At 38.9% G+C, this 27,873-nt stretch overlaps 1 protein-coding gene across 1 annotated transcript in view; it reads left to right on the top strand.

Annotated features, from left to right (window-relative positions):
- The window catches only part of LOC131079752 (mitogen-activated protein kinase kinase 1), a 153,568-nt gene that overhangs the window by 22,929 nt on the left and 102,766 nt on the right, over positions 1 to 27,873 (top strand). The window contains exon 2 of the mRNA XM_058017783.2: positions 22,136 to 22,220. Within this exon, the coding sequence (XP_057873766.1) occupies positions 22,136 to 22,220 (85 nt within the window). The remainder of the gene's footprint in view (positions 1 to 22,135; positions 22,221 to 27,873) is intronic.

Below are 27,873 nucleotides of genomic sequence, written 5' to 3'. Positions count from 1 at the left end.
GCAAAGGGTTCGTTGAAGAAGCAGATAGTTTCAGAAGAGTTAATTAAAGATAGCTTCTCAGCATCATCAAATTGAATATCCACCAAGCTACAAGTGTCAGACGAGTCGGCATCCCAGTCATCACTCCTCCAATTGGATTGGTCCACCTCAGCATGTCCATATTCAATGTACCTAACTCATGGGAGGTGGCGCAAACTTCGATGTACCTACCCCAGCTATCTATTGGTCGAATTTTCCAGAGAGGACATGTGTCCAAGCAATACAATTATTTCATTGGTCAACATTAAATTTTTTGTAATAAACCCTAATTAGGGTTTTCATTGTAAAATCTTGGCCATTGATCTCGAATTGATCTAAGCCATCTAATTGTATTGTGGGCACTATATAAGCCCCGACTCTTCATTTTGTAAAGGCAATAGAAAGGAGTTAGTAAATAGAGAGTAGTTAGAAGGTGATTAGCAGTTGATAGAATAGCAATTAGAGTAGAGTAGAGAGAGAAGGCAAAGATTGTTGCCAAGATGTTGTTGTAAGAGACTTGTAAAACTTCATTGAAGAAATGGTGAAATTTATGGGTCGATTCGACAATTTGCATGGTCTCTATACTTCTCATACTTGATTTCATGTTATTAGATGAGTGGAAGAAATGTGCTTGATTGATGGTGAAATTCGCATATCCATACTACTAGCAGTTTGTTGATTGCAGACTTGCCTTGTGTAGTCAACTGGAATCATTCAGCTTAAGCTTAACTTCAATTGTCGCTTCTTCATTGATATGCATCAGCCTGATGGTGTCTATGCCTGCAGTGATGATTTGAACATCATAAAGCTTTCCTTCGAAGATCGCACTAACCTTGTGGAGATGGTCTTGGGATGTCAAAACAAGACTTAGTTAGAATTTCATCAAAGCTCAATCATTGCTCCTACATTCCTTAGTATTAGGATTAGATTCTTTCCTCACCCTCATCTTTTTTCCTTTTTTTCAAATCTAAGGTAGTAAAATCCTGTGTTCCAGCAATATTCAAAGCAAATCAGAAGTTCAGTCATCAAGTGTAAGTCCCCTTGTGATTCTAGCAAATCACATCATACCACAGAGAGCTTATCCACACGTAGATATCCTACATACAAAACCTTGAAGTCACCCTGATTGATCCTTTTCGCGATATCTTCAGCATTCAGAGGCTTTACTCAAGAGAGGATAAGGTACCCTTAGGTATTTTATTCTGTGTTTGATAGTGTACAAAATACACGTCAACAATGTCACAACTGCTTCTTCACTGCTTTGGAATTCCTTCTTTGTGATTCCCTTTAGGTTGTAGCATCTTGATATCCCTCTAAATTGTATCTTCATCCCTTCTTTGAACTTGAATCTTGATTCCTCCTTGTTGCATTGTTTGAGTTCTTCCATTTCATGCTCCACGTTTCCTATTCCTTGCTTGCATCAAACTTGGAAAAAGGACATAATTTGAATCAAAACACCAGAAATAAAAGCAATACTCCACCAAATCATGCACAAAAAATTCACCAAATTAGATTCTAACAAACTTAGAAATTCAAATTCCTCTTCAAAAAACATTACATTCCCTAGGCAACTTTTCGTGCTCTCCTTGATAGCACTCAGATTTTTCCTTGATTAAGTTCACAATCTCTTTAGCAACTTTTAGATTTCCTTCTTTGAAATTCACAGTCCAAAATCTGCTTTGCCAATGGAATGATTTTCGTTTGAATTGAATGATTGAGTTGATTGTTTGATCTCTCATATATAAGCCTTATAACGTAGGGTTGTGCTTCTTCACATTAGGCCGACTTGCACTTAAAACATTTTGTATTTGCTAATGAAATTCGGATCCACCTCCTAGTTTGTTAAGTCAGCTGTAGCATCATTTATTTTATTTCTTCTCACCAATTTGGCTGATTCACTTTGCAACCCTTGGAGGCACATAAATACAAAGTCAAGCAACCCCTCATTCAATACAATTCACCCTCTCAAAATATATTCTACTCTGCCTAAGCGAATTAGGGCTCTGCTCCTGGCTTAGCGAATCTGGAAATATTTCTTTGGTGTGAATTTGCTTAGCAATTTTGAAATTGAATTGTAAATAAGGGTGCACTTCCTTTGTTTTACAATCTTTGAATCCTAAGGTCACACTCTTCCATGTTTTCCTTCCAGCTGACTTTGTGTTATATGTTTTTTTTTTGTCAATAAAAAAATCGCACCCCTACTTGCTTACCCAGCTGACTTTGCCTTAGATGTTTTTGTTTGCACTTAAATAGAGTTCACACCGTTTTCACTTTGCCTTGCAAAGTTGGCTTCCTTCATATGCGATTAGGCATTAAATGATTGTGGAATGAGCTGTGTTAAAATATTCCACATTTTCCAGCCTTTGCTTCCACTTGATTTACACTTCCTTGATTCTTGAGGAAGATTGATTTAGGCAGTTTGAAAGTTCCATGTTTTTTAGCCTTTGAGATTTCCACTTCCTTGATTTTTGAGGAAGATTGATTAAGGCATCTTAAAGTTCCTTCTTGTTGAGGGTAGACTTTCACGTTTTTCGAGGTTAATTTGCAGTTCCACGTTTTTGGAGATCAATTTGCACTTCCACATTTTGGGAGGTTAATTTGCACTTCCACGTTTTTTGAGGAAGTTTTGATCGCTCATGTTTGAAAACTTCCTTGTTTTTGAAGGAAAGGCGCTTGATGAGGGAGCTCTAATCTTCCTCGATTTAGAAGGAAGTTTTTTCAATTTCCTTTTTTTTGAGGAAGCCTCATTTTCCTTTAAAATCGCTCCTCAAAATAGTCAAGGCTAGGAGTGCACAAAATACTAAGGCTTAAATTTCCTTGTTTTTCAAGGAAGATTATCAAATTCGTTCAAGGCATGCTTAAATTTCCTTGTTGTACAAGGAAGTTCGCTTAATCTCATTGCCTTAAAATTTTACTTCCTCCTTTGTCTTCCAAATGAGACTAAGGGTGAAAATCAAAATGCACAAGATTTTTATTTCCTCGATTTACTAGGAAGATTCTTATTTCCTTCAAAATTGACCCTTTAAAATTTGCTCAAGAGTGAAGAGTTGATCTCCATAAGGAAATTTCAAATTTGTCTCACTTATCATTATTCTCCAAGGGTGAAAAATAATTGAACCCTAGAAGGAAATTTCAATTATTCGCTCACTATGACTTCTTCTTGACAACCTTGCAATATGACAACATTTAACAAGTTGTGACATTTTTACAATTTTGCAAGATGACAACTTTCTTGCTCAACCTACACACCTGCTCCTCACTAGAAAAGGTTAATGACTAGGAACTACAACCAAGCTAAGCAACTAAGAAAACAACCCTAAAAAGCGAAAAGTGGGGGTCCCCATTTGCAATGGGGCGATGTGTGAAAATGTCACAACATCTAGCACCACCTCGAATAAATGTTCTTGAACATTTCAAAGATAAAGACTCAATCCACACCTAGAACCTCCGGATAATTCAATCCAAACTATCAAATGACTAGGAAGTATAGTCAAGACTCAAACTGGAAGAAGAATCCTAAATTGGATCAAGGCACTTAGTCTTTGATTACCCAGGTGTTTGCAAATTTATTCATTCCAACTCACAAGAATAATGTGACCCTTAGAATCCACTATGACTAGCTACATGAATTATCCATACTTCAAAAGCATCCTGGATAGAGCCTCGCTGCTAGCAAGCGTCCATAGTGTCGACGAGGTTATCGTTGTAATCTCATAGAGATTGCTCTACTTCCAGTAAATCCAACTACAAGCGTGTATTGCTTGCAATCTTGTGGGAAAACCTTCATAATCTGTCTTTAGAACATGGGAATTTGTGGAGGCAAACAATGTTTTAAAACTCTTGAAATCATTTGCAATCAGGTCTTTGAGACCCGACTGTAAGTAATGAAAACCATGAATTATGTACTTGCAATCACCCTTTCGAAACCCGAAATGAAACATGAGGGCATAATAAAGAGGAAACAACAACAATAGGCATGAAAGCCGTCATACCTACCCACGCTTTGAAAGATCAAATAATGACAATGAAACAAGCACCAAGTCTTCACGTGGTCAAGGAAAGAAGAGAAAACCAAAACCAAATCTGCAAAAACATGGCAAAGGTAGAGCAAAAATGGGGATTCAATAAAGTTGCAGACCTTGCCAATTGTTCTTCATGCCAAAAATCCCTCCAATAGGGGTTTGAATGAGCAAGAGCAAGTAAAAATCAGTTGCGAAACTGATTTCGGGTTTTGGGTGACTCATTACAAGTTTAAATTGACTTGTAATCCTCATTGCATGCAAATCGGGTTTTTTATGACCCATTACAAGTTGCTTTTTGAAAATAACTTGTAATGGGAGCTCTTAAAATCACTTTACAAGTTGAAATATCACTTAAAGCCAATTTTGGGTTTCAAAAGTCACTTTACAAGTTAATTTTTGACTTAAAGGCAATTTCGGGTTTTGGGAGACTCATTACAAGTTGAAAAACTTGTAATTCTTTTTTACTTGCAATCACCTCAAAAAGTTCCTACAAACACTTAAAGTGAAAAAAGAAACATAAGGTGAGTTTACTTGTAATGATGTCCAAAATACCCCCACTTGCAGTGAATTAACTTGCAATGACATCAAAAAGACCCCCACTTGCAGCGACTACTCTAAAACTCGAAATTGCACAAAAAATGGCTAAAATGAAGGCCAAAAGTAACCAAAATTTTCACAGGATGAAAGATAAGCTCGTGATTGATTTACCATCAAGAAATATAGACTTTCCACCTTGGGAAGCGTGCCATAGAGCCTTAAAATCACAAATTTCAAGCAAAAAATCTCCTGCTCTGAAACCCTAAATTGCACAGAAAGCTAAGAAAATGAAGGCAAAAATCAACCAAAACTTGGACAACAATGGCAAACGCACCCCTTGATGATTTGGCATGAACAAATATGAGTTTTGCACCTCGTAAAACGTTCTTTATAGACAAAAACGACACATTTTGAGCAGAAATTCATAGGGGTTGTCAAATTTTTGAAAATCGAAAAATTGGGACAACATCTTGAACAAAGACTTCTCGGATGCTAAACTATGTGATCAAACGAGATGACTCCAAGGACTTGATAGTCAAGTCTTGACTTTATATGTGGATAGATGTAATGTCCCCTTCTCATTGATGACCTTCCAGTGGTCCATTAGCCTATCCCTGAGACCCGTAGGCTAGGTGGAATGAAAAATGAAGGGTCCAACATTGATGGAAGGAGGACTTACTATTTTTAGTAAGTTAGGGGATGGCTATTTTGGTGACACTATCCTACTGAGCTCTCCATGCTCTATCTCTGGGCGCAAAGATCATGCTTTTCGGAGCATTAGTTCTTGACTTACTATTTTTAGTAAGTGGCAGTATGGCATAATTCTATTTCTGGCAGTGGATAGGGTCTTGATTCTGCAGCAGTTCAGTGGTCTTCCGGGCTCAGTTTCATCCGGGTTTTGACAGTTATCAGTACGAGAGTCATATGTGACAAATTAAATATTATTTCCTTATCATAAGGTTTAATATTTAATTAATCTGATTAATTGCTACTGATTTATTGAATTCGGGATTAATGCTTATTTTTTATCCTAAGTATTTCGTGAAATTCTTGTGTAATAAGGGATGTCGAATTTATTTGGAGGGATATTATTTTATATTGCATCTCTCTTATTTGCCAAGTAATTAACGTGGGTCCAAGCCTTGGGCGTGAGGTTTGACTTATGGGGAATGGCGCCACATTTGGGTCCACATGTAGTGGAATGAAATGCAAATGAAAGGTGTTGAAATTGAAGGAATTTGCATTTGAGTTTGAGGTGTGTGAAGTTATAAATATGAGACTTGGGCTCCCATTTGCAGCATCTTGAAAAATTGCAATGTTATGTTGCCGGTTTGGCGACAAAACTTGAGGCTTCGGAGTGCGTCTTCCCAGTGCTACCTGGTTTCGTACTTGAAATACAGTACCTAGCTTTGCATTGTGTTCTCTTACATTCTCAGAGTTGGCCGTAGACATTTTTGATGCTGAAGTGATTTTGGAGACTGTTGGTTTTGCTTGTGGCTGAAGCACATTTTCAATCACACCTCTCTGCTGAAGCGACTGACGGTTATGGGTATCAGCTCTATCCTCCTTCCCAGCAATGGCGATTCATTTTGTGAGTTTTTAACAATTTTCATTAAGCAATGAATTTCCTAGACAAAATCGAACTTCCTAGGCATAGCGTGGGTTTTTGTACTTGCATTGGGATGTGTGCCAAATGAATATTTGGTTGTTTGGATTGTAGTTTGGATGGGTTGCTGTTGTGAGTTATATATTGTGGGTTTGGGACTGATTTGAGTTGATTCGGGTGAAAAATGAGGGAGTTATGAGCATTTTGGTGTTTCCATAGGCTGCTGATTTGTACTTTCAGCCTGCAGATTGGTTGTAACAGAAATTTATATTCTTGCTGTAGAAATCTGCATTACTCTTCTCATCTTATCTCTATTTTGTAAGGTTGTTTCAGTAGTACTGATCATCCATTCTTGCTATTCTTATTTGTAATCCCCACTGCATAAGTGGAAGAGGCTGGCTTGCCGCCTTCTTGCTTGTAATTCAGTTTATGTACTCAGTCCTCCCACTGAATAAGTGGTCGAGTGATAAGTTTAATACAATGGTCCTCCCGCTGAAATATGCGGTAGAGTGATAGCTTAATGTAATGTCCTCTCGCTGAAATATGCGGTAGAGTGATTGAGTTTCAGTTTCTTTTTATTTTCCCTTGGCGGGTTTACCGCCAAGAGTTTGGTTTCTATCCTGCTGGATAAGCAGAAGGGGCTGGCTTGCCGCCCAAGCATTGTAATTTCATTTTGTTTTATGGTGCTAACGATCCCCGGAACACCGTATGCTCTCACCCTCCCAGCTTGGGCTCTCGGTGAACAAAAGGTGGAAGGGTTCCCTTTCAGCAGTTTGGATTATTTCTCTAACCTTAACGGGTTGATGTGTTTGCTTGTAACTTTTACTGTTAAAAAAAAAAAAAAAATTTACTGGGATATTACAATAGACTTAGTGTGTTGATGTGATTTGACTTTAACTGTTCGAGGAGAATACAAGCCCTAGGTGTGAAGGACAAAGAGATTGCTGAAAAGCACACAAAAGATATTGAGAGGGGGGTGGGTGGGTGAATCAATATTTTGAATTTTTAAAAACAGGAAACCACAAGAACAAAGAATTAGAATAGATAGCAAACATCAACAAAGAGAACACCAGATTTCATGTGGAAAACCCTTTTGGGTAAAAAACCACGACACATCAATAACTTTCAATTACCAAAATGAGCACCAACTTAGAAATACATAAGTGAGCACCGACTCATTGAGAGCACCAACTTTGATTGCATAAGTGAGCACCGATTCTCCTAGCAACACCAACTTCATTCAACTTTTAATTATAGATATCAAACTGTAAAATATTCCACTCCACAAAACAAAGTAGTATCCCCCAATAAAACTCACACCATTCCCTTTGTACAATGACGTTTCCAACACAAAATCACATATACTGATCAACACACTTCCTGCTTGCTTAATCTCAAAAAAATGTGATAAATACAGTCACCAAACTTCATAAGTTTTCTTTTTCCTTCAAAGCTTTCATACGCAGAGTATATGGTCATGCTTTTCATAACCACACCACATAAGCATTTTCACCAAAACAAAAATGAGAACACCACCATAAGATAGAAAATGTATATTCTTATATCGTTCAAAATAGACTGCATGAACTTAGAATGATATATGCGCTTGACAAGTCAACCCACTTTCTCCAATAATTAGAAAAAAGATGGTCTAAAAAGATTCAAAGCACCACACTTGACTTTATAGAAAAACACGATAATCTAAAAGCGTAAATCATCCCAAAAGACTTTTTTTTCAATATTACCACGTATGCTTTGAAAAAATTATTGTTCGGTTAGAAGGGCTTAAAGCAGCCTCACTATCTTTTGCCGCCACAAAAAAAGAAAATTGTTTGAATTAAAACGCCAAACATAACTTTATTTTTGATGCATATGAAATGAAGGCAAACTAAAAATAGCCATCATTTTCAAGAGACTATGCAGTCCATAGAAAATTAATTCGATTCCATAACAACCATCCTTTTGAACAATCAATTGATGACTTGTCAATCTGATTTGGCAAGATAAGCCAACGAGCAGGTGAAGTGGACAAGCAGCTAGCTCAAACTGACAACCAAGTAGCTCAAACACACAGCTAGGTAGCTCAACCAGACAACCAAGTAGCTCACCAAGTAACCAAGTAACTCAACCAAGCAGCCAAGTAGCACAATGTAATATCCCCAACAATTTTTTTCAATTTGTTTCCAGTTACAATCACAACAACATTACAATGCACCCGTTAAAGTTAGGAAATATAATTCCAATGCCATTGAAAGGTAACCCTTCCACTTTCTGATCACCAAGAGCCCAATGTGGGAAGGTGAGAGCATACGGTGACAAGGGGTTCATTAGCTTTCTAAACCGCTGGAAATTATAATGCAATTACAAAACTGGGCGGCAAGCCAGCCCCTTCCACTTTTCAGCGGGATGAAGAACACAAACTTGGCGGTAAACCAGCCAAGGCAACAAAGCATAATAGAACCAAATCACTCTACCGCTTATGCAGCGGGAGGACTTTTAAATGAAACTATCACTCAACTGCATATCTCAGTGGGAGGACAATATCACTCAACCACTTGCTCAGTGGGAGGACAAACCTGAATTACAAACATACAAGCAGCTGAGCCATCCTCTTCCACTTGTTCAGCGGGAAATACAACATAGAATGAATTGGTCAGTACTACTGAAGCAATTCTTACAATGATAGAAATGTGAAAGGAGGTAGAGTGAAGTACATATCTTATGAATTCGCTAACACGTTCTAACCAATAATACTACTTGCTGTTCTGAAATCAAATACAAAGAAAACGCAGAACCAGCCATCCCGAAACTCGCTAAATTGCTTGTACGTCACTCAAAACCCCATAGAATCATGCCAAATCAGAAGCAAATGAAGCGTATGACATAAGCAAACAAAACAATACCTCGAAACTGCAATTGAAGAGCACCAACAATAATGCATGCATCCCAATGCAATTCTGGAAATGGCGTTTTTGCTGAATAGTTCGATTTGCAACTAAAAATTGGAGAGTTCTCCAAATGCCACGCCAATATAGGAGACTTATCGTCTCTCCGGTACGCTTCCAACGAGCCCTCACCCAGAATGATGCATTCAACACACAGGCAGCTACGAGCAAAATACACTTTCAACCGACACACACCAGCAACACCAAAAAACCAGCAGCACGCAAATCTTCACCAACACACCCAAAAATCACCAAAAATCTCACAACTACGCACCACAGCTAGGAGTGATGTCTCACACTCGAAACCGGAAGGAAGGATCTAGGAGGTATTCACCCTTGAAGAATGTTTGGAGTCATTCCGACAGCATAACAATATATTTTCTCTGGATACCAAAATGAGAGCCCAAGTCACTTATTTATAACTTTTTGCCAACCAAATTCAAATTCAAATGCACTCCAAATATGCCCAAACCAAATGCCATTCCATTTCATCCACATTTAGCATTGCATTTCATTTCATTTCATTTCCTTGCACAAGTTCGCCCAATTCACATTCACCCAAAATCGCCCTTTTTAATAAATATGAGTGTCATAAAATAAAGTGTAAAGTGGGAGCCCAACTATGACTTCAAAATAAAAAATATTACTAAGGCAATATACTTAGAAAATCGCCCCATTCGCCTTGAGTTATAATTTACTTATTAACACCATGACGACCCCTTTGAAGTCATATGCAAATTTTGCCCAAATAGACTTAGGATAAAATTAATATTTTCTCCCTTCCTAAGTCGTCCATCCATAAAATAATCAAATATTAATACTTCATGCCTAAGGTATTAATATATTAAAATACCTTCTCCTCAAATATTGATTATTGCCAAATTGAGTTGGAGACTGAAGTGCTGGAAATCACCAAAACTGAACTGAGTTGGGGCTCTGAACTGAACTGCCAAAAATAGTCATCTGAGCTAAGCTGCAGAATCCTTGCCAAGAATAGCACCAAAAAACGCTGGAGACCAACTGCTCAAACTGACCTGCCGGAAATAGCCATCTGAATAGGCCAGCTGACATCCTGCTAAAAATAGTACTTACTAAAAATAGCATACTGCTAAAAATAGTAAGTGTTTCCAAAGTGATTTTAACCACATTCTGAGCAGCCGTCGCACTTACTAAAAATAGTAAGCCAGGAAAAAGTCACCTGATGCAGATGCATGTCAAACCATCCTGAAGCTCTCTGAAAACCCAGAAGGAATCTAGAATCCAAACTGTCAAACTCCCACATATACCCCCTGAAAACACCAAAGAAACTTCCTAGAAAATAGGAAACCCTAATTCTCCTTTCCAAATAGCCTTCGGGTCTCCAAATTGGCCAATGGACCATTGAATGCATATCACTGAGAAGGGGACATTACAATCGGCCCTTCCCAAAATTGCTTGTCCTCAAGCAATGCCACCACAACTCCAAAAAATTTTAAACTGATCCACACTCAAGCAAGTATGAGCCTAGGGTCCCATATCTGTCTCAAGAAGAACCTACCATGCCGATGCTGCACCACTCGGATCATATCAGTGAAAACATCACGCCAAAACTGCACTAACCTCCCTTGTAACTCCAAAATGTTACCATCCATGATACTCAAACTGAAAATCCTTGAAGGACTGAAATCAATATCATGCAACATCTCGTGCCCATAAGGCTCTAAGTAATCAATATCAATAGTGCCACTATCTATCACAAGCTTGGGCAATAGAAAATAAGGTCTACTCAACTCACGATCAAACTCCACAACACATCTCCATATGGTATCTAACAGAGCCACGACTGTCAATGTGACATCTCCAAATCTTCTTGCAAAGAGGAAAGTATTCCTTTGCAAGAGCTCAACAAACTCATACTTATATCTGCACATGAATCTACTATGCCTCAACTGAATTATCCTGATACAACCATGGAGATTTTTGAAAACTCTTACAGCTCCCACTCCAAGCACCTCGAAAAGGCGAACCAAAGAAAGCAAAGGTTCGCTGTCCCAACCATAAGAAGAAGAAAGGGCATAAGGATAAGCTCTAGTTAGAGCTTGAACACTTCCCATACACGGATACTGATTGCCCCAACTCGCCATACCTCTCACTTGAGACCACAAACTCGTCCTGCTAGGGTATTGTAAAGTCTGAAAAAGAGTATACCAGTAGCCCACCAAGTCTGAAATGATTGTCTTGAGGTCTGATTTTAGGAAAATCAGCATCCAAGAAGATGAACAGCTGCTGCAACATAGGAAATCGTCATCCAAAACAACACATCTACTCATGTCCAAGGTTGGAGAACACCTCCAAGCAATCTCCAATTGAAAACCATTACTTGCATGACCAAAGAAATTGCACCAACTCCCCTGAATGAGAGCAAACCATAAAGTGAAGTGGCTAATCTGCAACCAATCAACAAGCCCAAATCTGAAAATCCGATCCATTCTTTTCCAAAGAACATGCCCAAGAGTATGCATTTGATCAATGCTCCAATTTTGAAACAATATCTCATGGTTGCAAATTGCACCTAGATCCCAGACTCTGCAATGTGATCCACCCTCATCACTGAAGTCAAAAGGAATTCCCACATCAAACTTGAAAAGTGGATTAATTAATGTCTAATCAGCATCTGTATCAAACAACGGACTATCAACATGCTGATTACTATCAGAGTCATGTTCCACCCAAACATTCTTTTGCTCCAAAATCACTTTTTCAAATCTTTGGGGACAAAGAACAAGATCATACTCCTCCTGAATGCAATCAAGCTCCTCCTTTACTTGATTGATCTCCTTGGCCATTTCTCTATTCTCTTTCTCTCTTAAATGTTTGAAATCAGCAAACTGATCTTCTACCTCCATTAGAACCAGCTGAGTATTTTCTAACATGTCCTTTGTTGACTCAAGCTCAAGAGTAAGCTCTTCAACTTTCCTCTCTTTTCCTTGGAAATCACTAAGGATCTTCTTTGCTGATTTGATGGCATAATCACGATCTGTGATCAATTGTATGCACTCTGATTTCAATGTCTCCAAAGAGTCTTTGATGAGTTGCAGATTAGGGAGAGCAACTTCATCCTTAACTCCCTTCCATCTCTCCTCAATTTGAGCCTTCCAATAGAGTTCTTCTATCAAACTATGTGTATGGTCAAACCCAGATAGAACTCGCACCTCATTCTCAAAGGACCTCACGAATTTATCCTTCCACTCGTGAACATTTAATGGTGGTGTACTGGTCATTGGCTGTAACTGAAAATCAGAACTTTGTGTCTTGTCTTCGTTGCCCGCAAAGCTGCTCCAAGACTCCTTTTCTTCACCACCCACTAGTTGCAATTGCTTAATATCATGAAGAGGATTAGATTCTACTAGATCTTTAAGTTTTTGCTTACCACCAACTTCATGAACAGGTAAATCAGATTTGTATTTCAAAACTTCTTTAAGCTTTCCATCATCAAGAACCATATGGTCCTCTAACTCTACAACACAATCCGTTTTTTGAGCCTCATCAGGGTCAAAGGGAAATTCATCCCACACAGATTCCTTGTCATCGCGAGGTGCCATCACACCTGGATCCCAAGTGCTAAAGGGCTGATTACTTTGTTTAGTTAAAAAGTGCTCACCATAGCTCCACGTATCATCCAACTTAGATCTTGATTCTTCACTTGGTTTCCACACATTGTTCTTTTCACCAAGTGCAAGGCTAGAACCAAATGATGTTCCATCTTCCCACTCAAAAAGTGGATTGTCATATGTTTTCACTTTATCCATCTCAAACAATGGGTTATCAACAATCTAAAAAGTATTTCCTTTTTCCAACTTAGACCAACAATCCTGCTGTCCTAAATCTGAAAATTCCAATTTAGGACATTGCTCAAAGACTTTCAAAATTTTGTCAAGCTCATTCTTCAAACTATGAGTCTCAACACCATTGTTCTGAAATGCAATTTCTGATTGGTCCTCTAAATCTGCCCCTTGAATGTCATCATTTTGGCATATTTTAAACTCACAAAATAGGACAGCCTTTTGGTCATTAGGAACTTCACCATTAGCTGCAATATTTTCAGCTTCATAACAAGAATCTCCATCTAACAAGCTGTTAACCTTTTCCTCTTGTTTAACATCTTCAGTTTTCATCTGCTCTTCCTCTACTAGCACATGAGTGTATTCAACATTTTCACTAACTCCGTAAGAAACATTAAGAGATTCATCATGCACAACCTCAATTACTGTTTTTTCATCTTCTTCTGGCAATGGTCTCAAGGACAAATAATTGTCCAACTTCTGAACCCACGATCTAGTAGAACTCTTATCACTACCGTCAAAGTTGGCTAGAGTAACCTTTCCAAGGGTTTGCTGATAATCTAGTAGAGCATGAGGGTGATTATCATATCTTCCACCTCTTTTTATCTTTTGGTTCATAAACTGGTCAAAGTTGAGGATATTTCGGATCTCTGCAGGGAGAGAAGCATACTCCATGTAGCTATTCCATATTTCATCCATTGTTGATATCTCGGTTTCAGCTTGAGGCACTTCCTTGGGTAGGAAGACGGGTTGCAAAGGCCTTGGTACTAACCCTCCAGGTGTTCCTCCATTGTTGTTAGCTTGAAGTCCATTAGTGGGCTGATTAGGAGTCCCACAATAATTCTGATTAAGTTTGGCCAGCAACTGGGACATCATCTTCATCATGGTTTCAAACTTCTTCTCAACTCTTTCCACAACCACATTTGCATCATTCTGACCAAATATTCTCTTTGCCATTGAATCAACCACTGTTTCTCTGTCACTCAAGGAGAACTCTGATTAATCGGAACACACAGGCTGGCAGGAAAACTAGCTCTGATACCACTGTAATATCCCCAACAATTTTTTTCAATTTGTTTCCAGTTACAATCACAACAACATTACAATGCACCTGTTAAAGTTAGGAAATATAATTCCAATGCCACTGAAAGGTAACCCTTCCACTTTCTGATCACCAAGAGCCCAATGTGGGAAGGTGAGAGCATACGGTGACAAGGGGTTCGTTAGCTTTCTAATCCGCTGGAAATTATAATGCAATTACAAAACTGGGCGGCAAGCCAGCCCCTTCCACTTTTCAGCGGGATGAAGAACACAAACTTGGCGGTAAACCAGCCAAGGCAACAAAGCATAATAGAACCAAATCACTCTACCGCTTATGCAGCGGGAGGACTTTTAAATGAAACTATCACTCAACCGCATATCTCAGCGGGAGGACAATATCACTCAACCACTTGCTCAGTGGGAGGACAAAACTGAATTACAAACATACAGGCGGCTGAGCCATCCTCTTCCACTTGTTCAGCGGGAAATACAACATAGAATGAATTGGTCAGTACTACTAAAGCAATTCTTACAATGATAGAAATGTGAAAGGAGGTAGAGTGAAGTACATATCTTATGAATTCGCTAACACGTTCTAACCAATAATACTACTTGCTGTTCTAAAATCAAATACAAGGAAAACGCAGAACCAGCCATCCCGAAACCCGCTAAATTGCTTGTAACTCACTCAAAACCCCATAGAATCATGCCAAATCAGAAGCAAATGAAGCGTATGACATAAGCAAACAAAACAATACCTCGAAACTGCAACTGAAGAGCACCAACAATAATGCACGCATCCGAATGCAATTCTGGAAATGGCGTTTTTGCTGAATAGTTTGATTTGCAACTAAAAATTGGAGAGTTCTCCAAATGCCACACCAATATAGGAGACTTATCGTCTCTTCGGTGCGCTTCCAACGAGCCCTCACCCAGAATGATGCATTCAACACACAGGCAGCTACGAGCAAAATACACTTTCAGTCGGCGCACACTAGCAACACCAAAAAACCAGCAGCACACAAATCTTCACCAACACACCCGAAAATCACCAAAAATCTCACAACTACGCACCACAGCTAGGAGTGATGTCTCACACTCGAAACCAGAAGGAAGGATCTAGGAGGTATTCACCCTCGAAGAATGTCTGGAGTCATTCCGACACCATAACAATATATTTTCTCTGGATACCAAAATGAGAGCCCAAGTCACTTATTTATAACTTTTTGCCAACTAAATTTAAATTCAAATGCACTCCAAATATGCCCAAACCAAATGCCATTCCATTTCATCCACATTTAGCATTGTATTTCATTTCATTTCATTTCCTTGCACAAGTTCGCCCAATTCACATTCACCCAAAATCGCCCTTTTTAATAAATATGAGTGTCATAAAATAAAGTGTAAAGTGGGCGCCCAACTATGACTTCAAAATAAAAAATATTAGTAAGGCAATATACTTAGAAAATCGCCCCATTCGCCTTGAGTTATAATTTACTTATTAACACCATGACGACCCCCTTGAAGTCATATGCAAATTTCGCCCAAATAGACTTAGGATAAAATTAATATTTTCTCCCTTCCTAAGTCGTCCATCCATAAAATAGTCAAATATTAATACCTCATGCCTAAGGTATTAATATATTAAAATACCTTCTCCTCAAATATTGATTATTGCCAAATTGAGTCGGAGACTGAAGTGCTGGAAATCACCAAAACTGAACTGAGTTGGGGCTCTGAACTGAACTGCCAAAAATAGTCATCTGAGCTAAGCTGTAGAATCCTTGCCAAGAATAGCCCCAAAAAACGCTGGAAGACCAACTGCTCAAACTGACCTGCCGGATATAGCCATCTGAATAGGCCAGCTGACATCCTGCTAAAAATAGTACTTACGAAAAATAGCATACTGCTAAAAATAGTAAGTGTTTCCAAAGTGATTTTAACCACATTCTGAACAGCCGTCGCACTTACTAAAAATAGTAAGTCAGGAAAAAGTCACCTGATGTAGATGCATGTCAAACCATCTTGAAGCTCTCTGAAAACCTAGAAGGAATCTAGAATCCAAACTGTCAAACTCCCACATATACCCCCTGAAAACACCAAAGAAACTTCCTAGAAAATAGGAAACCCTAATTCTCCTTTCCAAATAGCCTTCGGGTCTCCAGAATAGGCCTTCGGGAAACCACTGAATGCACATCACTGAGAAGGGGACATTACACACAACCAAATAATTGCTAGACAACCTTGATCTTCATCCTTTGACATCGATGACAAAATATCCAACAATATCTCCCCTTGTCATTGATGGCAACTCCATCTGCAACCAACATGAAAACCAAAACTACTTTGAAACAATGTTGCTCCCCCTGACTTACTACTCCCACTTTGATATCAATGATTGATATCAGCCTGCATAACTGAAATGGGGATAGTAGAATATGACAATGAAATTTCCCCCAAGGTAACGCAATACTTCAAGGATGAAGTGAAATCACTCCCAACTTCTTCCTGAAGCATTCAAAAGTTTCCTTTGGCAAAGGCTTAGTAAACAAATCTGCAATATGCTCTTTAACATATTCTAGATTACTAACTTGTTCTCTCATAAAATGATACTTAATAGGAATATGTTGAGTTAGACATATTAATAGTACTCGTGTTTAGTCGTCCACCTGTGCTCTTTCTATCATCAACCGAACTACCCCAATTTGCATTTGTATAAGCTCTGTGTGTAAAATCATTTCCTTTAGGATACCATAGCCCTAATTTATAGTACCCTTAAAGGAAAGAAGTCTGTTGCAATTGATTTTGCAAGGTAAATGTCCCTATTTCCTAAGTGTTAACATAAGGGGACATTACAAGTCTAGACTCTATAATGGCAGGAGGTTTCCACTTTGTCTTTAAATATAGTTTTATAGAAAAGACCTAAGTCGTTTTCCATACAAATTTCATAGAAAATTGAAACAGTTTTCAAAAGTTTTCTTAAATTATGTCAATTTTTGAACTTCATGGATTAAATTCACCATATCCTATGACATAGGTGCTAGTGCATAGGTTTCATGGCTTGGGGTTATTAATTTATCGTTTGGATTCAAATGATAAGTAAGGATTCAACCATCATAAACATTTGAGTAGAATCTCCACTAACACTACTACCTCTTACAAGAGATGATGGTTAAGGGGGATGAGATTAGCATATAATGTTTCGTTTGTAATATAATAGCAAACTATTTTTTGCTCATATTTTAATGGGTGTTGACTTTTCTTCCTTGATGAAGAATAGCAATGTTAATGTCATTTTTTTTGTGGATAGCAAAGGTGTACATCTAGTTTGTTCCGGTCCTATTACTCGATCATGTATGGAGCAACAATGTTGTTCATCTTTGAGGCAAAGCTAAGAGAAGCATTGATTGCAGCACTTTGTGTTTTTAGTTTGGGAGTGAGATTGTAGTTTAAGATCACCCCTCCCTTGTTGTGAAGATTCATCTAGTCATCATAATCACACATGCAAGTTCTCATTTGAGAAGATATTAAATCCTCTCTTTTTCCAAAAGGTTTGGCCTATTAAATCCACCTTTCTTTGGCCCTTCAAGTTGTGTTTGAGGGAGAATATTGTATAAAACCCATCTTGTCAAGTCATTTTTGAATTATAACTGATTTTAACATGCCATTGGGATGTGTGTAACTTGTATGTGTAAATGTGTTACCTCCAATTATAAGTTTCACTTTTATACATTGATATTAGAGCCTTTATGGTTCAGCCTACTCTTATGTAACTTTTTGATAGCTATATAAATAGAGGCAATGCCACCCACATAATCAATCCACCTTGTAATATTCACATCTTTTTATATTCTATTGTGATATTCTTCTTTTTTGGCATTGCTTCACACCACCACATATCTATGTGCTCTTCCTTATGCTTGTGTTGTTTAATACTTGTTTGATAATGGACACAAGTCATTAATATCACACTAAAAAGGATTTCTGTTAGGACCACTTATTACACTATTAACCCCATGTTGCTAGGATCAAGAGTCATGAATTGTAACAACAAAAATGTGGCTCGAAACAATATTAAGCAGGTTGGCACAAGTAGTGTATACAGGTATAAATACATGCATGTGTATTCATAGATAGCATTTATTTGTTCATATGCATATGTGCAAGAATATGTTATTTTTTGTAAATTCATCAATCATTGAAAGACGGAAATATCATGAAAGATCGTACATGGCTATCATGATTCACCAAAGACATGCTCATATATGATACATGCAATTATCAGGTCTTAATATGGAAAATCCAAATAATAAACACGAGGATTTAAATTTTAATAGGTAATAAAGCAAATGCTGGAGGTAAACAAGATGTCACATCAATACTCACATAAATGAGTATGAAGGGTTAGCGAATAATGTCCATGTGCACATGGTCTGAAAGATGTTGAATGATGAACTATTAAAAAAATTAACTTAGGAGAAAGTAAATGATAGATAAGGGCATCACAGCAATGTCCACAAGTCATCAAAGTAGGCTGATGAGACTTGAAAGTGCTTCCAGTTACAATAGATATATCATCTGAAGGCCTTGCTCTTCATCCATTGAAGAGCAGCATTGAAAAATGTCATTTCTACACGATTAAAATTAAAATTTAAAAGCTAAGAAATGGTCATCGAAATTGAGTGTTCATGAAAATCATTCCTCAATCTAAGAAACACAATAGGTGGCAAAGAAACAATCGCTCCATCGCACAACACATCTTTGCCTAAGATACAAAAATATCAACCAAAGAACCAAAGGTTGTACACACATTTAAGAGTAATAAGGAATCACCAAGTCCTAGCTTGAATCTGGCAACCTTCTAAGGTTGGACATTTAAGTATTTCAGTAGGCACACAATTTACTAACTGTATTAACATGGCACCCCATTAACAAAGAATTAATCAAGTGGTAGATCACCTTATCAAGGAGTAGGATTTGAATCTTGGTCACTCACTTTTGAAAGCATTCTTTTACCATTATACCACAACCCGATGGACTACACAAATGTTTACTACACATAGTAGTGTAATATTTTTAAAAAGAAACCCCATATGTCATTTACAATGTTGTAAGGTGATCCCCTACAAAAGAAAGTACTAAGTAGATGTCAGATACAATATGTAATACCAAACACAAGAAGAGAGAAAACCTTCTCTAACCTTCCTCACTAGCAAATACATAGAATTGAATATCACAATCCTTAAATTCGAAAGAGCTCCCCCTACTAATAGAAGAGGTAACCTTTCTAAAATCAAACACCAACAAATCCTTAAGGGATATAATATAGCTAGTGAAATGCCCAAAAGCATGTGTGCAAAGTGGACTACAGTAGCAAACAGTCATCATCTCAGCCTATCTGCAACATCTCAAAACTAGGTTTGAACCATGAATAATTTGGGCACAAGAAGAACATTTGGTACAACATTTCTCATTTTTAATATTTGCACGAGTCATAGAGCATGTAATACTTCCATTTTCTAGAATTCGCAAGATGGGTGTAATGAGTCAAGCAAGCTTAGCAGCCATCTTGACAATCTATGTTGTAGGCAAACACCTCTCCAAGAAACAAAGCATCTTCAATCAAGATATGTGACGAACACTGGGACTTATTTCTTAAACGGGAACACCTCCCTTGAACCTTATAGTATACCAAACATCTATAAATTAAATAGTCCTTTGTGTTTACTTATAGAAAACGCTATTTGTGGATATTGTCAACACAAGAGATGTTTATCCATCACCACATGTAACTAATTTGAATGAGCTGAAAAGAGGGAACCTATAATCTTGTTTTTTGAGATTGTCCCCACTAGTTATATGCACTCAATAACAAACTAAAATTATGATTCATAAAGCCTCTTGAATGTTAACAAAGTAAAACCTAAAGATTCAATAAGGAGTATGACTGTCACTGCACCACACCATGGGCATCTCTTGTCAATCATCACTATAAGAAATCACTCATTGTGAATTCTGACACACTTGTCTGACAGATCACCTATCTGCAAAAAACACAAGTATCATGAATAAGCATTTAACAAATGAATCTATCGAATTTTCACATCAATCATTACCCTAAGGTACTTGAGGATTTTTTTGTAAAACTATGAACAACATATTTAACTCAGGAAAGTACATAAACATCAAGAATTTACGAGTCACTAATTCAGAATTTTCAGTCAACAACATTTATTTCTTATTAACACATTTATAACAGACAAAGTCAGCTTAAAAGCAATCACCACACAACTGCCAATTCCTTGGTGATGTCAGGTCTTACCTTGTTGATATTAGCTACCAAACTTAGTCAAATCATGATCAAACAAACATAGAAAGCCCTAGCTGATGTCATTAGTTGCTGTACAATTGTCAGGACTCAAATCTTAGGGATTATTCTCTTCTGCCTCCAAGTCATCTTTGCCGATCCCCAAAGGCAATCAACAGACTTATTGAGCACTTAATGTGGTAGATGAGAAATATTTATACTGATTTGATTTGTTAAGTTTATCTAATTCAGTTTCCAACTCAACCTTCACAATGATAAAAACCAATTTAGTGTTAGATGCAAACATCATGCCAATGCAATCAAAAAAATATCGATTTTATGTTTATAAACTGGAAATTTTAGAAAGATATCATATGTTGATGTCATCAGTGACCTTATAAATAATAATAAGGTAATGATGATGATGATGATGATGATGTTCACATTCCTTCTTTAAGCTCTCCTTTCTCATTTGTATAGTTCATCTCATAATTGGTTTTGAGGCTAGTCTAAAATGTTACAACATTGCTCCCCTTTTCTTGTAAGTGTTCTTCTCAAGGAATCTACCATTCCATCCATCTGAAGAGTCGTATAAGACCGCTTCTATTTATTTATCAGAACACATTGCAAGTTTGTAAGAAATAAGGTGTTGCAAACTTGCAAGAGACAGCTAGGGGATGTGGCAGCAATGGGTGTTGCAACCTATTATTTTATCTTTCTTTTGTATTGCATGGTTTGTCTTTAGGTTTTGTTTTTACTGTATAGCTTTCTTCTTTTTTTCTTGTTTTTATAAAATTTAATACATTTTCAAAATGTGACCATTTTACATCTTTCAGCTTATTGGCTAGACCAAATTCCTAGGTGTCTATCTGTCTAATTCTGATATTTTGGGGCCAAATCATACTTTGGGGTCATATTTTCTTCTCTTCTGTCCCGATTTGGTTAGTTTCTGGTTCCTGATTTTACCGTGAGCTCTACAGATACATCAACTTGATTGCAGGATCTGCTTTTCTCTCCACAAGGCTTGCTACTTGTTTTCTACGTCACTGCACTCTTTTTTCTTGCAAAGTCCGTAATTTATCCATCTTTTTTGTCTGCAAAAATTATTTGTGTATGGTTGTTTATTCTAATATGAGATATAGTATCACTTCATGGTATCGTAATCAATTATGACTGTGAGGTCACATGCAGTCTTAACATTTAAATTGTATCTAAGAATGTTATTAGTTTTAAGGTGCAATAAATGTGGATTGTTTAATGCTTCTCACAAAATCTAAGCTGTAGCAGAAAAATTGATAGAACATCTCTTTCAAGCCTTTGCCATTCTCAGATTTCATTAACAGAATTCAAGTGGTCAAGTTTTACTTTGTTTTGCATTTTAGAAAAATACTTATCTCAGTGAATTTCTTCACATGAGAATTCTGCATTTTATTTTTATCATTTTACACACTCAAAAGTTTGCCAACTAAATGCTACTCATGTAAAATATTCTTCACATCAATTTTTTCCTATTTAGTGTACAAAGCATCAAGTAGATAAGAGATGATTGCTGCACGTTTCCTCTGGGCAGTGTTTGATATTTGAAAAAAAATTAAAAATAATCATTTCTGATTTTTTATGACTAGGGAGGTGGAATGTTTCTTCATTAGCATATGCTTGTTCTGTATAAATATACTTTCACTATGAGGATTCCTATCTGCAAATATATTTTTCAGAACTAGGGTTTGTCTAACTTGTATATAGAATTTTTTACATGTACTACGTTTTGAAAATCAATTGCCCTTTTTCGACAGAATCCAATCTTTTGATTCACTAATGTGTTTTTCCAATGTGAATAGGACTGCAAGTGGCACGTTTCAGGATGGTGATCTTCTTTTAAATAGGCAAGGATTACGATTCATTTCACATGATAAGGAAAATAGTGTAAGTTTTTTTCCTTCTAGGAAAAACTTGGAGTGGCTGATTTATTAGTGAACGTATGTTTCAAGTCCAATTGGTCTAATGTAGTTTTCTTTTTTAATTGGAAATGAGCAACATGCAGGACCTTCTAATGATATTATGTTAGTTAACAAAGTTATATTTTTTTAATATGAAATATAATTATGTATGTTTGTCAAAAAAATTTGTACAATAGTTGAGCCCTGCATGCCCATCATAAACAATGAAATGCTATGGTAGACGTTTCAAGTAAAATAGTCAAAATGATATTTTTGGCACAGTGGACCCTATGGGCTTGGTGGGATGGATAGGAGTGTAGATGAATGGATAGAATTATTTATCTACTTTAAACTAATGTAACATCGGAATGATATGTGTTGAGTAAATCAAGTTAAAACAAGTATGCATGGCTGGTGTTGTACAAAGTATTGACATGTTGGACGTAGGACATAAAAGCTGATATCATAGTTCTTCTTGACTATTTTAAGAGGGGCTTGATGTTATGGTTACTAATTCAAAAGCTACAGCTACTTTACTTCTTGACCCACTGCCACTGTAATGTCCCCACTTTGAAATAGAATTTAATGGTAAATATTAATAATAAAATTTAAATTTAAAAGAATAAAAATAAATTTAAATTGAAAATATAAAAGAATATAATTAAAAATTTAATTAAGTTAATGAATGGACAAAAGGCACGAAATGATAAGTTGTGACTCTTCCAAATATGAGGTATAAAAGGGAGAAGAGAGCCTCATTTGAGAGGGGATAATTTGGGGGGAATCAGAAGTGCAGAACTGACTTAAATAAGAAGTGCAGATCTGATTGTGAAAGGTTGTGTCCCTTTCAAAGGGCAGAAATAATGAAGAGTTGCACTCTTTCAAAGACTGCTAATGGTGAAAGGGTGTCTCTTGCCAAGGGCATACATGATGAAGATGTGTGACTCTCCCTCACATTGAGAGATATAAAGGAAAGGAATCAAAGCATCTAGTAACATCACCATCAATCAGTTCAGATCAAAACTATTATTAAGTTACAGGCAGTAACATAGCTGATCATCTAAATGATCATAGTTATACAGTAAATATAGTGGATACTACAATCTGATACATGAACATAATCAGATATAATAAGAATATAAATGTGATGGGAATTAATTCTATAATGATGATAACTTGAAATATAATGTGACGAGTTTAACTTATAAATCTGATAATGAATGTAATTTAATTCTGTCACAAAATCTGATAGAACACAATAATATGGACAATATAAGGACTGATTAATATGATGGTATAATAAGCTAAACTAAGGGAACTTGTAACCCTTACGAGACTGTTATAAAATCATATCAATTGCAAACTCATTGCTTAATGTATGTGGGACCCTCTCTTAGGTATGCCTCTCCATAGTGGATGCCTAACCCCTGCCACATGGAGCCAAGAGGGATGAAGCATCTGCTCTTGGGCTTAAGAGAGGAGGTGGTTGTGATGAGGGGGAACAGCGATAGGACACCTCATTGGGTACGCTACTCCATAATGGATGCTTAACACCTGCCACATGGAGCCAAGAGGGATGTAGCATCTGCTCTTGGGCCTAGGGTGGAGGGTCTCTTGGACACCATATCCAGCTATCCTACCTTAGTGCACTGAGAATTGGATAATAAAGAATGGCAGCTAACCTACAAATCTGATTTTATCTAACAAATATAATACTAATGGAAAGCAGTATACAAGGTACTCCCATAAACTAAATCACCTATTTTAGATTTGGGAAAATTTAGGTTAATTTAAAGTATAACTAATTAGGGGACATTGTTTACCCCGTGGGGTGTGTTATTAATATTTCATATCAACAGTCAGATGATAACCATAGGATAGAATAGTAACCAGAAACTCAGAGCAATGCTTTCATTAATGCCAAAATGTCTAGTACAATAATCATTCTTTGTATCAGTGTATCCAACAACAAGTACAAGAGCATATATAAAGACACGGTCGAGGGTTGCGGTTACCACCCGTGGGGAACGGTCGTGCAATGGACAACTAACCTCGACGACACTAACATACTTAACAAGTAGTACAAAGCCCATTTTACGACCAACATCATCCCCCCCCTAAGAAAAGTTGTCTCCGGACGACAAAGACAAAAATCCGTGACTAACACAACAAAATGGGGATGAAGTACACTGTATACCATAAGAAAATCATTGAGAAGAAGGGGCTGAGGGGGCGTCCATGAAGGAGGTAGTTGCACCGCCGATGAAGAAGATGCAGCAATTGCTGATGCCAGTCAAGCCCGGAACTCATACACCTGCTGCATCCTCGCCTAAAAACCCTTTTCTGCTACCATCCGATACTCAAGTGCGGATTTCACCATTATTGCTTCCTCAAGGAGTTCTCTTTTTCCTTGACATCACAGTCCTCCTGTGCCTAAACCAAACTTGTTTGCAAAACACACGGAAGTCCATGGCGCACATCATTTTTGTGGTATTTTAAGATGCCAAAAACCTTCTCCACTCTAATTTTTTCAGCGTCCTGGCTCCAGACTCCATCGAATGATTTTTCAATCTGGTCGTCGTTTTTTTTTTTAAATTAAATGCATGCTTGTTTGAATGTCGACACATTTTTCTTTTCACGTGCCATGACCACCGTTTATCCCTACCGTGCCGTGGTATTTTTCCTTTCACCCTTTTTTAAACCGCCGCCGCCGTCGCCGTGCTCCTTCAAGCCTACGGTGGTATTACACCGCTGGTGACCTCCTTCGACGGTGGTCTCACCGTGGTGGTTCCATCGTATGGTGGCCCCCCCGATAGTGGTTCCACCGCACGGTGGTCACTGGCAGTGCCCCCCCCCACGGTGGTTCCACCGTGGCAACCGATTTTTTTTTTTAAAATTTAATTTCCTAATCTAAATGTCCAGAGAGTCTTCGGCTCAGGTCCTGTGCCTTTGGGATCGCCCTTCATTCTTCTCGGTTTGCCTCGCCCGAGAGTCTCCCGCTTTGGTCCCGTGCCTCTCGGGTCCCCCTTCGGATTCTCGGGTGTCCTTCCGGCCTCTCGGGTCCCCCTCCGGACTCTCGGGTCTCTTGCGCGCTTCTCGTGGTAGGGTTTCAATTTGGACCCGTTGATGGCAAGTTTATTTTCAATGGCCATCCGAAGACCTGGAACCATAAATTCTACAGGGACCACGGTCTCCTTCCTGCACATAAGAAGAAGAAGAAGAATAAAGATTTTGAAGGCTACGGCCTTCCACACAAGGTTCCAATCGTTGCCGACACGAATGATCTTGCGATTATCTAAGTCACCGAAGTTTGTCTCCTTCAATTTTACCTCTTGATACTTGATGGGTTCTTCCTTCGGGAACTGGTGTGTGGTGGTGTCACTCACACGGGCGTCTCCCTTCCAATATTCTCTGTATTCCGGCAGGTACACCTCCTCTGTTACTTGCTCTGGTTCCTCTACTTCGAGCTTGTAGCTCTGGAGCATTTCGTAATCCTCCATCTGCTAGTGGAAGAGCTCGTTCAATGACCTCATGTCATCCTCAGAGCACTCTCCTAGTTTGAGAATCCCTTCGTCGTTGGGCTCCATGCAGCCCCGTCCTTTGTCCCTCAGGTCGCCTTCTCCTTCACTCTCCGATTCCTCACTAACCGACTGCGTCCCAAGGTCTATGATAAACTTCCTTCCTCCATTCTCCATAGATAGAGTGTTCTTCTTCCAGTTGTGGGTGGCCTTGGTTGCCACCAGCCACCCTCTCCCTAAGATCGCATCATACCCTTTTTTCTTTAGTAGGATTACCACGAATTCTAGTATGAAGGGTTGCGTCCCGATGGTAACTTGCTGGCACATCAGTGTCCCGATGGGTTTGATTCCATGCTGATCTGCTCCCAGTAGATTGAATGTAGATGGCCACAGCGTCGGCTTCCCCAACTTCCGCCAGGTTTCTTCTGGAAGAACATGAGCGAGCTTGCCTCTCACCCAATTCTCCCCGATCCACCATCGACGATGGTATCGGTTAGAATGGTGCCAAGGATACCCATCTCCACAATGGCCGAGTTCCTTCCAGTGTTAACTGCCAGCAGCCTGGGGTCTATTGCAGACCCCCCAAGAACATCCATGCGGTGGTTGGTATTGGTTTGTGGTTGGGAGAGATTATTTAGCAACGCCGTTCGTAATTGAGGCATCGTTTGGAGGAGGTTGTGTACCTTCACAGGCACCTCCAGTTTTAAAATTTGATTTAGTATAGCCTCCTTCGCCTCCGGTCGGCTGGAAGTACCCACCGTACCCTTCGCTTTCGCCCTCCCTCGTATCTCTTTCTCAATTTCTTCCCGTGCTTCCCATACCCTTCGCTTCTTCGTCTCTGGGTCTAGGCACGTTGCTTGTCTGGCTTGGGCGCGGGTTACGACCAGCACTTCCTCTTCTTTGGTTTCCTCGATATTGAGCAAGTTGACGTCGGACTTCGGGCAGGTGGTGTCTTCGTGGTCTCCCGGTCCACACCATTTGCACAAATATTGTGTGGCCTCTCACTTCGGGCAATCTCGGGCGAAGTGCCCCCACTGGTTGCACGCTCTGCATTGTATCATCGGTCGGCCTTTGGAGTCGTATTGGATCCGGCTCCTTGTATTGTTATTGTTGTTATTGTTGTTTTGTCCTCCCCACCGGTTATCTCGGTAGCCTTCCGATGTTGCATTGTTGTTTACCTAGGAGCTGCCGATACCGCCCGATGTAGTTGGCTGTTCCTGCGTAAGCAATGCTTGTTGGTTTCGTGTTTTCATGTTGTAGGGGCATTCCCTGGTGGGATGCCCCATCAACTGGCATATATCACAATAGGCCTTCTTTGGGCAGGAGCCTTTCGTGTGGCCGTTCGTCTTACATTCTGTGCACAAAAGCTCCCCTTCGTCGGTCTTGCTCTGACCTCCGTTCATAACCTTCAGCTCTTTCATCATCCTCAGCATGTCCTTTTGTAGGGCTTGCATCGTTTTGCCGGACTCGGCATCGCTGCTGCTTCCCTCAAAAGAGTCATCATCCTCGGATGAGCTATATCCTCCTTTTTCTTCTTGGATGTCTTGGTCTCGCTCTCGAGATCCATCGCTCTATTATATGCATCTTCGTACGAGGTTGGTGGAACAATTTTCATCTTCTTCCGGAGGGAGTGTTTCAATCCCTCCACGAACCATCTCTTTTTCAACCCATCCGCTGGTTGACTCTCCATTTTCCCCAACAGTTCCTTAAGCCGCCGACCATAGGCTCGGACCGTCTCGTTCTTGTTCTGCTTTGTGCCATAGATTTCGGCTACTATTTCATTGTCATCTCTGAGGAGGCGGAACTCTATCTCAAACTCCTTCTTCAGGTTGGGCCATGTGTCGACTTTGGCCGTATCCGTATCGGAGTACCAGTCGATGGCCACTCCCCTTAAGGTTGCTGGAAATTGTGTTACCCATTTGTCCTGGTCGGTAACACCGTTCGCTGACCATATGGTTTTGCAAGTGCGGCAATGGTGGACGGGATCTTCCTTCCTGTCGCCGTTGAACTTTGGCAACTTCTGTTTACTGGCCATTGATGGGGGTCGTGTCGCCTGTCGTGCACCTGCACCACTCCCACCCGCGTCGGTGGTGTGTGCTGTTTGAGTGACTGGGGGTATGG

The sequence above is a fragment of the Cryptomeria japonica genome, chromosome 6, assembly GCF_030272615.1.
Source record: "Cryptomeria japonica chromosome 6, Sugi_1.0, whole genome shotgun sequence".
In the NCBI taxonomy this organism is placed as follows: domain Eukaryota; kingdom Viridiplantae; phylum Streptophyta; class Pinopsida; order Cupressales; family Cupressaceae; genus Cryptomeria; species Cryptomeria japonica.
The sequence above is the reverse complement of the archived record's forward strand: the minus strand, read 5'-3'. Positions and strand labels throughout refer to the sequence as shown.